Source organism: Chelmon rostratus, chromosome 10 (genome assembly GCF_017976325.1).
Source record: "Chelmon rostratus isolate fCheRos1 chromosome 10, fCheRos1.pri, whole genome shotgun sequence".
In the NCBI taxonomy this organism is placed as follows: domain Eukaryota; kingdom Metazoa; phylum Chordata; class Actinopteri; order Chaetodontiformes; family Chaetodontidae; genus Chelmon; species Chelmon rostratus.
The window spans coordinates 16530152-16544952 of record NC_055667.1 but is presented as its reverse complement, the minus strand read 5'-3'; the positions used below and the strand labels follow the sequence as shown (position 1 = coordinate 16544952).

Here is a 14801-nt window from a genome sequence, read left to right as displayed (position 1 = left end):
GACTGTCAGGCAATCATGTGAGGATTTTAGAGGAACATTAAACCCTAATGCTCAAGAATCAGGGTGGAATTTGCAGTGAAATGCGGTGGAAATTGGGGATTATTTGAACGATGTGACATGCAGGCTTCCACCCACATTGTGCAAAAAAAAGGGCTTATTAATACTAATGATTTTGAAAGAAAGGCGGTGATACGTGCTGGCAGGGTGACGCCATGGTGAGGGGTTGGGTTAAGGTATTTTGCTCTGAAAAAGTCAAGGAGCATTTGCATATACATAGGATTAAATTTGACCCACAGATTTTAATTTTCCACTCACAGCCATCCAAATATCTACTCCAGTCCTGTTTCCAACTGTGCGTCTCCTATGAAATCATGTGTGTGTCTCTTATCTTTACTTTCTGTTCTTCAAAATCAGTCTTAATCAGTCTATGACTCAACATGTTTTCCACTACGCATGCCTCATGTCTCATACTCATTCTCGATGACTATTTTCATTTCTGTGTTCCACAACTGTTCCTTCTTCTAACATGAGTGCAGCAGCTGTATGCATCCCCACCCTTTAATCTATCACTACTGCATATTGTACATGTTCTGCTACCTCTCTGTGTCTTGTCTCTATGTGACCTTGTTTTGTCTTTTTCCTCTTTTTCTCCCCATCCTTCCTTCAATTCCTGTCATCTGCCTCTCTCTATTTTGCTGCTTCTGTTCCCTCTCTTCTGCTCCTCTCCTCTAACCCTGTATCCCTCTGTTTTGCTTTATTTGTTTGTCTTGCCCCTCCTGTTTCTAATTTGTGTCAACCCGCTCTCCTTCTGAGCTTTTTCCTTTCCTGCCTTCGTTCTCTCCCTCTCCCTGGCTGTCCGTCTGGCATCGCGTGTCTCAGAGCCCGTGGTGGTGTGCGCCGTGCACCCTCCCGCCTCACACAGTGCTCCCTCCTTCCTGCGTCAATATGCCGGTCATCTGGGCCGCACCGCCCTGCGCAGAGAGCCGGGTGGGGGGCTGGAAAGAGACAGAGCCTACCTGAGCCTGCACAGGACTGGATCTCTGGGTACACACACTCACACACTCACACACATATACTCACACTTACACAGTGATGCATGCACGCACCCTTAAGCACACAAACATATAGCTTGATGTGCGAAATTCTGAATGTCTGACTATTCAGTTTGGAGATTGAAGCACATTTTATGCTAGATGTCAGGATGGGAGTTACTTAAAAAAAATAATTTTGGAACATAACTAAGTACATTTACAAGAACTCTGCTTCAGTACAGTTTTTTTGTATTGTACTTCCATTATATGCTACCTTAAACTTTTACTTGACTACATGTAACAAGCAGATATAGCAGATATATTCAGATATTTTACTCCTCTATATTTATGTGACAAATATAGTTACAAGCTACTCTGAAGATCAAGGTTTTACACACAAATCGATCCTTGATTATCGTGGTTTGTTTATTTTAAGTATATAAAGTACTTAGAATATAAATTAGCTCTAAATAAACATACAATAATGCATCAGTAAGAAAAATCAAATAGCATAATATAACACTGACAGGATGTTTTTGTTATGTTAAGTCAATTTTGCTACTTGATCTTCTTGAATACCATGAGGTATTGTTACACTGAAACAAACACTCCCTCACATTGCATTTACAGACAAACCACCACACTGTCATTTTCTGCATGTTTTCACTTCTTATGTGTGTCAGTAGTTCAGTAAAGAGAACTCTTCCGTGTCTGTTAGTCCTTGCATGCTTTAAGAATAACTTCACATTCAGCTGCTGTGTATAATTTTATGAATGTTTTCAGCAGAGCAATGTCAAGCTTGAGCAACACTGCCACCCTTGGGTGGAAAACACATGCACACACTCATGTCATGTATTGTAGATGTCAATGTTGCTTACCATAAAGGGGAGTGTGTGTGTGTTTGGCGTGCATGCATTTATGTGGGTTTCAGTGAGTGAAAAACCGTATTTACTGATGCGACTTAACTACCCTCCCAACATTTACTACAAATCTGGAAGGCTAAAACTCTAATGACCTTAATCCAAGATACAAACACACACACACACACACACACACACACACACACACATATACACACGTATATGCGCATGCTCATAACACCCACATGCTCACACAATCACTTTCTTCTTCTGTCTGACTGCATTATGTAATGGAACGTGTGGTCTGTGGCTGTATGGATCCCAGTAATCTTATTTCCCACTATGGTAGAATGGCTTATATCAGGAGCAGCGAGGATGGAGTGAGGAAGGGAAAGTCACCGATGGACGCAAATGCAAGGGCCCGAAGACTTGGATGTTAGAGATGGGTTTTAGAATGAATTGGAGCTTAGAAAATGGTGAGAGATTGATTGTGAAGGACTGAGCAATAGAGGATGAGAAATGGAAAGTATAGATGAAAGGATGGAGCGACAGGCAGAGAGGTGGAGGAGTGTTAGTTCCAAAGGAATCATATTAGCTTTGTGCTCTGTATCCCGTGAGTCTTCGGCTGAGTGAACTGCAGATAGACCACAATGAGACTCCTTGCATCCATTGAGCTCTGGCTGACAAGGGAACTAGTCTTGTGTCAGGAGCTTGCAGTTCATTGTGATCCTGCAAGCTGGGAATACATTACGAATGGATGGATGAACCTTACATGATCCCTGTAAAGATATAGGGATGGCAGCATAGGGCTAGCTGTAGTTTTTATTTTTCATTTGACAAAAGAAGCCACAGTTTGCAAATGTTAGATGATATCTGAACACGAGAAGCTGTAAGCTAAAATAAATTAGCGTGTCTGATCAAATAACAAGTAAATGGATAATGACTGCCAGCTTTAAGCACTCGATGGCTTTCAATACACGGATTCTGATGCATTTAAGTTGGTAGCTAAAAAGTTTTGAGTAAAGATGCTGCTGCTGTAGTATTTGTAGAGTAGCATGCAACAAATGCTAAACTTTGCAGTTAATTCTGGGTGTTCAATGGATAGTTTGACATTTTGGTAAATTTGCTTATTTACCGTATTTCAGTCTTTGTGCTAAGCTAAGCTAACTGTCTCCTGCCTGTTGCTTCATATTTAACGAGCCGATACAGGACAAGAGTGGTGTCGATCTTCTCATCTTACGCTCGGTAAGAACGAGAATAAATGTATCCGAGCTATAAGAATGACAGAAGAAGGACAAGATCTATGAATATCAACAAATTTACATCACTACAATGTTGTGGCAGAGATTAAAGGACCTGTGTGTAGGATTTAGTGGCATCGAGCAGTGAGGCTGCAGATTGAAACCTACCGAATACCTCTCACCTCACCCTCCACTACAGTGCCTGCAAAAAATGTGAAAGGCACTCTTTAAAGCCAGTGTTTGGTTTCCTCATCCTGGGCTACTTTAGAAACATGGCGGTGCAACATGGCGGGCTCTCTGGAAGAGGACCTGCTCCCTCTGTAGCTCATCCTAAATAACAAAAATGCAATGAATAGTATATTCCGTTTCTGCCAGTAGATACCCTGACTCCTACACACAGGACTTTTAAACCTTTAGAAAATTTTGAAGTCATTTCTAATACGCTGCTTTAGATGTAAGGAAAGTGTGAGCATACCAGTCTTAAGCCCAAAGACTGATGGTCTGGCAGAGTGTCTTCATTCTGTGAAGTCCCCAGCTGTCTCTGAGCTCAGCAAAGCCCTAAAAAGGACGTAGCTTGACTCAGAACCTAGAATAGATGCTATTCTATTATTAAAATCATGATAAGGTGTAGTTTGAAATGTCAAGAGTTACGCTGTGCGTGTATGCGTGTGTGTATGCGTGTGTGTTTCCCACTGGTTGGTCTCGCTGACTCACTGTGTGCCACTCAGCAGTCAGAGCACGTCGCACCCTTTAATAGAGCGACATGATGATGCAATCTCGCTTTCCTGCTGCACTAAAGAGATTGCCCACCCTTTCGCTGTCTTCCCCTAACTTGCTCTGTCCATCCATAGGAGTATCCAGTTAAATATACTTTCATCTGTCTAAGTGGGCTGACTGCACTGTTATATGTGCGTGTCAGAGGAGTTTGGCCCGAAGCCAGAACCAGAGAGCTTTTACATCCAGGTTTGTGATTCATCTGTTGCTAACTGGGCTGACACCCACTCCCGCAGCAGTGTACTTACAGTGCGGAAAGACGAGCGCTGTACTTTTTGTACATTTGTTGCTTTTCACCGGCTACCTCGTCTCTGGCTGTGTGAAGATCTGTAGGAACGCTGCTGAGGATTAGTCGGCCCTGCTGTCTGTTTCACTGAGAAACGGGACTCTGCTGAAAGCTGCCGACTCTTCTCTAAAACCCGTCGCAGGCTGCTATTTCTGATACTGTCACAGATGTCTCCTCTCGTTCTTTTCTCCCCCCCGTCTCTCTATCTGTCTCTTTCTCTCCACATACATCAGAATACTATATTTAACCTCCAGATAAAACCAGAAGATAAAAGATGGAAAGCTTTTCAGACCACCCTTACCTCTCCCTGTGTATTGCACACCACGAGAGACCTTGTCTGTGCCAGGGATTTAATGTAATGCATTAACACTGCATTAATCGCTGTAGCCCTCTGTCTCACTCCCTACACTCCAGCCATCCATTTGCTTACACTAACCCTCTTCGCTCACTCTCAGATTGGACTTAATAACAATGGAGTGGACTCCTTTTATGTGGTTGGTCTTGTAAGGTTTTTGTGCATTATAGGGCGGCTTGCTCTAAGTGTAGCTCATGCTAGGGGCGAAGATGTTGCTGAAGAATGCTGGGGATATAGGAAAGGAAGGGGGTGGGTGAGGAGTTTGGGACCGGCTCGAACGGGGCCGGTAGCTGACAGTAGGCACTCTGATCCCAGTAATTGAATAATAAGATTCCTTAGATGCAGATAAAAGGTTTAGAGGTAATTACTGCAGTCTAAATTCTCCCTCCCTCCAGCCTTGTGAGTGCATTTCTCTCTCTCTCTCTCTCTCTCTGTGTGTGTGTGTGTGTGTGTGTGTGTGTGTGTGTGTGTGTGCTCCTCAGGGATCTTACATGCACTTTGATTTTTATTGTCTCCCTTGTCTGGAGGCAGACTGTGGTATTTATGGCAAAAAAAAAAAAAACATCAGGGAAAACAAGTATTTTAATTGGAGGCTTAAATGTAGCCAAGCAAATGTGATGATAAAGATGTTTAAAGGAAGGTAGCACGAAAAGGCGACAATGCACGACGCCTTGAAAGGAGTGAACAGCTGTGTTGAGGTGTTTGCAGAGCAAGAGAGAAATCTTTGATGTGTGCATTTGCACTTGTGAATTCAAAGAGACAGGGAGACAGTGATGGGTGGAGGGCTGAGTGGCAAGCTTTTGTCCTTGACTTTTTAAGCTCAAGGATGCAGCACTCTACATCAATATATGTCTTTCAATGCACTGTAAATGGTCATTACTCTACTTGGAACTAATTTAAAGTAGAGAGTAGTGGCTCCAAAATAAAAACCATGAGTACATCTCTAATATTTATTTTATTTTTCCACGCCTAGCTTGATTAAGACGTTTTTTTTAAAGATGTGTTAAGTGTACAGCGTGCCAGTTATCTTACATATTTGCTTATCTGAGCCAGTTATACCATTGCATCATTTTAGCTGTTGCAAAGAAGTTGGTGCATTATTGACATGTAGAGTGTGAGAGCTTCTCTGCACAAGCGTGTCAAACAACCTGATCATTGACTTGAAGGGAGAGATGAGGCTCTACCTCACAGCTGTCGAACACATTTGAAGAACGGCTTTTTAAAGTGTTAATCCTTGAGAATATTGTGAGGAAAGATAGCATTTGATTCTTTATCTTGCTGACATTTTGGATGCATTTGACATTCACCACATTCACGTTCTATAAAAACTTCTTTTTATGTCAGTTTCTATCGTGGCATGGTCCACGGTCCCATAGGAAACATAGAGGGAAATATGCATGCACATACATGAAAGTCATTATGGAAGCATGATGGTGGTGTTTGCACTAAAATCTGAGAAAATATACTTCCATCAGTTTTTCTCAAAAATACATTGGATTATCTTCTGAATAAAACACTCACAACTGAAAGGTCTCATGAAATGTGCATTGAATGTCCCGGAAAACTGTACCAATTTTCTCCTTTGTATGATTAAATGAGTGGATTAGCATACTATCGATGCATTTGAGGTGAAGCTAATCCTTACATATAGCGGGTTGTTTAATGTATGACAAGGCATCATATTTTATGAATTGATGTTTTGTGTGTCTAATCCTCTGAAATGTGACTAGTAGTTATCTCTGTTAAATAATGTAGTGAATTAAAAAGTAGAGAATAAATTTACTGTAAAAAATCCAACCAATGCAGTCATCACAAAATTTACTGTTATCCCACCTGTCCGTCCGTCCAATCACATCAGTTCTCGCCATAGCTAACAGCAGATTGCTTTACGCTTGAGATGATTTGTCCGTGCTGTGTTGCAACAGGAAATGGGTCACATTGAGGAAGTACTGGGACCTTTAACCGTGCTGGTTACTGCAGAAAAACAAGCCTGTGATACTTTCGGTGCTGCCTCCCTCAGTCGATACTGCGAATCTTTTATTTTGAATGAAAGCTTGAGATCTGTATAAAGAAAAGACAGTTCAAGTGCAGCAAAACACTCATCAAGATTAACTCTTCTACATCCTGCTAGACAGTTCCTTGTTTGAGGAATGTGTTTGTTTATATTATTTGTGCTCTGCAGGTGCATCGTATCGAGCCATGTGTATGTGTAGTTTTTATAGGGATGTACAGTAACTGTGTGCAGTAGCGTGTGTAGGGGATAGTGTGTGTGTATGTGTGCACGAGTTGAGCATGAATAATGGCCTGTGCTTCAGTTCCATGGGGAAGGACGGACGGAGAAAGAGAAAGATGAGGGTGGAGAGAACGTGTGAGAGGAGGAAAATGGAAGCTAGGATGGGCAAGGATGCCAGAGGCGTCACTCAAAAGCCTCAAGGTTTCAATTTCTGTGCTAGAGAGAGATAAGGACGAGGAGGCAGAGGGTGGAGAGGATGAGGGTGGAAGGAGTGAGAGGGAGAGGGAAGACGAATGAGATACAGTGATAGAGGCGGAGTGCAAGAAAGAGGCTGATCAGGCAGAAAATGTTGTCATCGGCTCCTGAGTAGAAAGAGACGATTGTACTGTATATTCAACACCATCTCTGGACCCAGACAAAGATAGGAAGAGCGAGGGAGGGAGAGATAGAGACAGGAGGGGGGAGAGAGAGAGAGAGAGAGAAAGAGCGAGAGAGAGAGATTGGTATCACATGAGAGGGAGGAGAGTAACAGCAAGGTGACGGGAGGGAGCAAGAGGACTAACAACACTGAAAGCACTGATAGGGGCGCCAGAGGCAAGGAAGGAGCAATCGAAAGAGGGAGTGGAAAGAAGGAGAGCAGCACAACAGCCTGAGCAGAGTGGCGTGCTGAATAACAGTGGAAGACCGGGGAAGACAAAGGGAGGAGATGTGAGTGAAGGAGGAAAACATCAGGAAAAGAAGAAGACACTGGACCTGAAAAAGTAACAGGAGGGAAAGCTTGGAGCCAAAGAGGGAAGATAGTTGAACACCAGACAGATCAAAGTGTTTTTCTCCCTAGGAGGAGCAGTAAGTTTGGGTCTCTGCATATGTGTGTGTGTGTGTGTTTCAGCGTAAATCATATAGATGGAAACAGAACACCTGTTATTCTGAGACGATGGGGTGTAACAGTTTTCAGCTTGTGTGTGCTGGTCTGTCTCTGCAGCATTTTGCCTACCTGCACGGTGTTTGACCTTCCTTAGTCAGCAAGCAGAGTGTTACTGCAGAGAGAAAAAGAGCGAGAAAGAAGGAGAGGTGGAGAGAGGGAGTGTCTACAGGAAGAGAGAGAGAGAGTGTGTGTGTTAAAGTGGAGTAGTTACCGAGGGAGTTGTTGCATTGTGATTAGTGTGCCTGTGCAATCTGCACTGTCCTCCCAATATAAGACCTGTTCTCTACTGCATGGGGCTCTCCTGGAGATACAAAGACAGCCTGAAGACTGGATTTTGCCCAGAAAGCTTTGACCCTCAATCAGCTTCAACTCCTGAAGCCTGGGTCCCGCCCAGACCTGTTGACTGAACACCCAGACTGGACTGAAGTGGTTTCAACTCCCCTCTTGTCTCTTTGTGATATGTATTTTTGATTTCGCGGTCTCAACTGCTTTAAATCCTCTGGAACCATGGATGTGTCAGGCAACCCCCAAGGGTGCTCTGCTCGTGCTCCCAGCGTGGGAGACTCAAGGATGGGGGAGGCTAGAATGGGAGAGGGGATGAGAATGGGGGAGAGAGACACCCCGCTGAGGCTGTCACCTTTCCGTATGCTTCGAGTGCTGGACTCATGCCGTCCTCCAGGAAATCGTATTGGTGAGTCTCATCACTGCCATCTCCATCACCACGTTCATCTACATCCTGATCCTCCATTTCATCAGATCCAATTTCAGCTCCAAGACTATGAAGATGACAGCAGTTTTTATAAGAATATATATGAGTTTGATGGATTTTCAGAGGTAAATCTTAAATTAAATAGATGATATTGTAAGTAACTCGACATCTTTGTGCCACAGAATGATTGCATCACCAGATGTCATACTGTATACACTGACATTAGATTAGATCAGAAGTGTGTCCTGAGGTTTTATTAGATGCAAAGACAGATTTATGTTACGCTGATCATCTTATTAACTTCAAAATATGATTTCCTTTATGTGGCTGATTCAAAGATTTGAGATGCAGTAGGTTGGCTCAGAGCAGTGTGTGTGTGTGTGTGTGTATGTGTGTGTGTGTGTGTGTGTGTCGGTATCTTCAGGGATCCCACAGATTGCATAGAGAGGTGGAGTGACCTTCAAGTTCTTCTAGTTCTGTTTTATTCATTTGCTTGTTAGCACAATGGCTGCAGTATCTCTATTCCTGCGGCTCATGCCAGATTCAGATGCTGTGCTGTCCTCTGCAAGAAGAAAAAGTAAAATGATCCAGTTCAAAGCCTTGTAATAACAGTGGGTAATGCATTGGATGCGGACACTGACTATTAATTCTACCAGTGCACCCTAGAGCAACCCCACTGAACTCGAGCTCTGGTCTTGCCGAGCGAGGGCTTACGACAAAAAAAAAAAAAATCCCAGGATTTCCATTACTCTTTGAAGGCCTCTTGAAGCAAATCTTACCCTTACTTTACTTCTTTTAACATCCTTTCCACTGGTGTTTCAATCATTTTCTGAGCCACTGCCAACTTGTACCACAGATGGATTTCTAGCTAAGCGGAGTACATTCAGAGCTGGGTGAGGTAAGGATAGTCCTAAAAGCAGCCCACTCACTCTTCCAGACGCGCTAGCAGGGAGTCAGCAACCCTAACTAGGCCAGCCAGGCTCCACACAGGGAGGCAGTGGTAGCTCGTGACATTTACTGTCTGCTCTTAGTCTGCTATGGAAATGGAGCAGAAAGAACCTGGAGGGGACCGGAAAAGAATGTCCTCTGTGATTAGGAAGTACGTGTGAGTGTGTTTATTTTGGGGACTCCCTAAAAACTTCGGATTTCACCTGGGGGCGGTGCCTTTGTTTTTGTTTTTTTTTTGTGATTATTGATTTCCGAAGATTCATGTAGATTTTTGCTTCTTGCACTGCTGGCAGGACTGCAACAGCAACAAGACTTTCCTGCAAGTTTTCAGATGACTTCTATCTGACTGTTGATAAATTCTCAAGTTGACCATTGTAGTATTAGACTGGAAAATAAGTGTAACGAAATAGGGCTAAATTGTTTTGATATTTAGATTAACTATATTATGTCCAACAATAAAAATCTGTATTCTGAATGTGGTTAAACCGGGCCCATCAGTGTGAAATACCACGTTTTTTTGGGAGTACTGTTTATTTTGAGGAGACAAAGTGTGTTGGGGAAGCTGGTGAACAAGAGACAAATGCACATACTGTATGTTTCAGCAGAACATTAGCAAATCATATTGTTTCAGGGCCCAGGCGGTGGAATTTTCCTCTCAGGTCGGTCTGATCCACCTGCACCTGCATGCCTGTTTACACACACAGACGAGAGCAGGACCTCTCTGAAAGTGAGAAAGACCTGTGACATAATAGCAGTGCTGGATACTCGCTGGTCGTGAGCGTGTGGTCATGTGTGTGCGTCTGGCAGTATGATGATATCCTGGATCAATTTTCCCTCACTCAGGTGTCAGGTACCTTGCGTTTAATGTTTCGCCATCGGGATTGTGAAGATCGATTCCTGATATGACTGCTGGCCGCTCAGTTTTCTTACCAAGCGATTCCATATGCGTAACCTGTACTCGTGTGTCTGGCTTTGAGGCCAGAGGCAGTAGATCAGACTGTGAGATTTAAATGACTACGAAGAGGTGTACTAAGCATTTACACAGATGGATTGTGTTTGGGTTGTGTTTTGCTAATGAGCATATGCTGCTTTTGTCAACAGATAGAGTAGTGAGACCAATGGACAGATGTAGGCGGTAAATAGCAGCTGGGATAGAAAACCTCTGATGAAATTCATATGTAACGTTGGCTTCTGAGAGAAATCTATAAACCCCTTATTTTTTTGAAGTGTAGAAATAGTTTTCATTGATTTTTGTACGGTTTAAGTTAAGCTGGGCAACAATAGGTTTTTAAATTATGGGGAAGGACCCATTCAGAGGGTGACATACTGTACATTTGATAAGTAGTCCAAGTCCAAGTATTCAATAATGAATGAGCCTATTTATAAATTGTGTAAAATCTATAAATAAACCAACAATTTGTGAAATAAGTGAAGAAATTATTAAAATATACCCCTGACTTTGATGCTAAGAAATGCACAAAGCTTAGAAATCGTATAAAACCCTGAAAATAAGAATAATGAAATAACATTTTGGTAATTTCTTGTCAGTTATATAGTTTGCAGAATGTATTCCTGTGGTTATTTATTTCCTACTTATTAATTAATTAATTTAATTGGTATTGAACACAACTGAAGCTCCATAAATGCATATTCTATCATGTTTTTAGCTGTTCTTCACATATGAGAAATCCATGTCGCACTAACTTAAGTAAAAAGAAAGCTGTATTGAACATCCATTCACTGAGTTCACATTCCTTTTTTAGACCAGAGATTAACTTGCCTCTTTTCAAATCCATAAAAGAGACACACACAAATGACCTAAACTTAGCCAGAGGTGGCGTTGCCCCTTTATACATCTGACAGACAGTGCACTATAATAAAGAGCTTTACCTATCTGGCTCTCAGTTGTTCTGTTTCATGGCTGACGTGTCGCAAGCACTCAAGGGATTTTTTTTTCCGCTTATTCTTCCTACCAAAATCATCCTCCCCGATCCCCTAATCTTCCTTCTATCCGTCACTCCTCTGCCCATGCTGGCTGTTTGAAATGTAAACAGCAGGTGATGGTAAAGTAAGATGTTACCAGCAGTGACCTTTAACATCTATCAGTCCCTCAGAAGCGGTTTCTTACACCGAACACAAAACATACACACACACACACACACACACACACACACACACACACACACACACACACATACATACTGTATGTGCTGTACATGACCCAGACTTGAAAGCTATCATGCACCATGCACTGAAGCCTAAAGACAGACCCCTGTACCCTTCCCCCCACATTTACGCACAGCCCATAGAAGGAGGCAGTCCTGTCTGCTGCACTGTGACTCATTAATCAGATGGACTGTGGGGGGAATAGAGGTGAGGGGGGTGGCAGGCAAAGACGGGAAAGCTCCCATTGCATGGAGGGCGATATCGATCTATGACCTCCTCATCTTACCAATGGTATTTTATACACACTTGGCGAACACCCCTGCATGGCTGGTGGTACAATCCATCATCTGGGGATTGGGACCCTACCATGGCTTTCTCAGAGTGATGAATGAAATCTAAGAAAGACAAAAGGTTGTGTCCTCTAATGTGCATATGGAGAGAGTGATAGAGGAGGAGAAGAGAGTCAGAGTGGCATAGTGCCATAAGACAAAACAAATAAGAGCAGTCCAGAACACCTGAGTTAATTGAAAGTGCAGTGCAGTTCCTGACGATAGCAGTATGTTTTTGTCTCTGTGTGTTGTAGGTATCGTCCATGAGAATGTGAAGATGGGTTCAGATGGGGAGAGCGACCAGGCATCTGGGACGTCTTCTGATGAGGTCCAGAGTCCAGTCAGGGTCCGCATGAGGAACAACCACCATCGACGCATCTCTAATGAGGTACAGGAAGGCAGAGACACATCTCACAGAAAACATTTGCTTCTTCACTATCTGGTATTCACACTATATAGGGAATTCTGCACAGACTATATAGTGTGTTAGATCGTAAAGCTTGGCCTGGCCCATGTCTTGCCCGATATTAGCCTATTGCAGATATATATGTAGAAATGGTGACAGACAAGTAACAAGAAATAGCAGCATGGAAATGCTGAACTAGGTTTGAGGTCATTTAGAAAGTGTTACTGTTGATTTGTGCAATGTAGAATGTGCTCTTTAGTTTGTATATTGGTCACAATAATAATAAAAAAACAGACCTAAAGGATCCTTATCAAGATTGATTGTTTGTGACGTAAGTTTTTTATAGTTTAAAAAAATCATCTGATGTCTCATCTTTAATTCCCAAATGTTATTAGTGTTTGCCGCAAAACTCCAGTGTCAGTTAGGCTATGTCAGATGGCAAAAAAGCTAATTTGGACAATACTCATGTCATTCCTGTTTAGCTGACTACCGTTTAAGGTTACAGCACATCCACACTAATGCGTTTTTGTTTCAAACTTTACAAACTGTTCGAAACTCCAGGATTGCATTGTTGTTTGGATGGGTGGAAACAAAGACAGATGTCCACCTTAGCTTCCTGATTGGGTCTTATCAGTCACAAAGTGTCCTTCCCTGATTCGTCATGCCCCTATCATGTGACTCTTTTCCAGAAGAAGTTAACTGTCATCAGCTTTTATACAGTATATCTGTGAGCCTTGACCAGCAGTGGTTAATTTTACATGGATAACAAATTACAGATGTTGCTGACCTTGTTGTCTACGCTAGCAGTTGTGGTGCAATTAAATTCTGCATTTTGTCATGCTACTAGTGCCTGTATGGGCAGGTGACAAACACCAGCGAGCAGATGCCCAGTGTATGTGAATGGTCATGTGACACACATTTTCAGGCAGGTTAGTCTGGACGGAGATTATTTCTGACATGGTGCTAAAACGTTTGTCTGGACCGAGATCAAAACATATTAGTGTGGACTAAATGTACTTATTTTTTCCCTGTCTTAGTTAGTGACCATCGCTTTTACAGTCATCGATTTTATAACTTTTTGTGTTATGGGATTATTTGAGTCCAGTAATTAGATTATGCTCGATACTGTGGCGGAATACCGCATATAGTGAAGTTTGAATGATTTCAGACACAGACTGTTTCTGTTGTGACCAGCTTTAACATGCAGTGAGTCCATGTTAGTGCACCTGTGTTATCTATGGACAGGTGAAGCTCCTATTCGTTGTGTTGTTTTGCTACATCCCTGCGTGTGTGCTCATGTCTCGGCCAGAGTGTGCGTGCGAATGCATGTGTCTGTTTGACGGAGTTGCAGAGTGATGAGTGCAGCAGTATTACAGGAAATGCCTCTGGACACACAGGCGGCTGCCTCCGACTGCTGTGAACAGTGGAAGGGACTAATTTAGACCATTTTTACCAGAGAGAGAGAGAGAAAGAGAAGAGGGGGGCAGTGCAAAATGCTGGGGTGAGAGAGTAATTATGGAAGTAGGAATAATTATTGGTGTGACAAAGAAAGAGGAGATCCACAGGAGCAGGGCTGAGCAGATGATAAGAGGGAAGAAGGAGAAGGAGAGATGGAGGACAAAAAGACGGTGGGAGAGAACAGAAAAACAATGTTTTCTCTCAGCCATCCCTCTCCATTCACCCCTTCCCCCCATCTGCCTTCCTCCCCTCAGGAATCTGTCCATTCCTCTCTCCTCTGCTCCTGCTCCCCCCTCCTCTTCCTCCCATTTTTTCTTCCTCCTCCTCCTCCTCTGAGCATGTGGATGGCACTCTTATCATAGTGCCAGCCTCTCTCTCTCTCTCTCTCTCTCTCTCTCTCTCTCTGTCTCTCTCTCTCTCTCTCTCTCTCTCTCTCTCTCTCTCAGTGTGTGTGCAGTCATGTGGCAGGTCAGATACATGCATTGTGGAAAACGCATGTGTGTGAGTGTATAGAGAGGCACGTTTAAGGAGGACAATGAGGGAGCTACTAGAGCTGTTCTGCATTGTGAGTATGGGAACATGTGTATTTGTGTGTGTGTTTGTTTGTGTGTGTGTATTCAGTCTATACCAGTGAATAAGAGGGCAGAGTGTCATTTTGTCCATTGTTGGCCTTTTGTAAAGGAGCATGGATAGTTCAGCTCTGTTGTTTTGACCATCGCTTGCTTTGTTAATTGTGTGAAACATGTGGTGAATTAGTGGGAAAATGGTGTGTTTTTCTGGGATGATTATGCAGCCTTAGTGTGTTTTTGTCTTACTGTGTTGCAGTGGTTGCTTTCCGTGTACTCTACTCTTTTACGGTTCAGACATTCAGTGCAGCTAGAAATGAATAAATTACTCAGGTCAAAGTCCGTAGGTCATGCTAGTGCATCTGTTGGTGGCTTATTTTTCATAACATTTGCTCATGCAGTGTGCAGAACATTGCTTGACGATTTCAGTATGTGTGAGTGAATGTTTTCAGGGTGTATTTAGAGGATGTGACTGTCCATAGGGTGACAGCTCGTATGTAATACTGCTTGTTGT

The 14801-nt window shown here is 42.9% G+C and overlaps 1 protein-coding gene across 4 annotated transcripts in view; it reads left to right on the top strand.

The window, feature by feature from the left end:
* Window positions 1-14801, top strand: part of LOC121612268 (cyclin-dependent kinase 17-like) — a 38524-nt gene that overhangs the window by 7637 nt on the left and 16086 nt on the right. For 2 of the 4 annotated variants that reach the window (XM_041945037.1, XM_041945036.1), the window contains exon 3: window positions 12112-12245. In XM_041945037.1, the coding sequence (XP_041800971.1) occupies window positions 12112-12245 (134 nt within the window). Of the gene's footprint in view, window positions 1-879; window positions 1045-8366; window positions 8397-12111; window positions 12246-14801 lie in introns of those variants that run through there. The other 2 variants (XM_041945039.1, XM_041945038.1) reach the window with 2 other exon arrangements.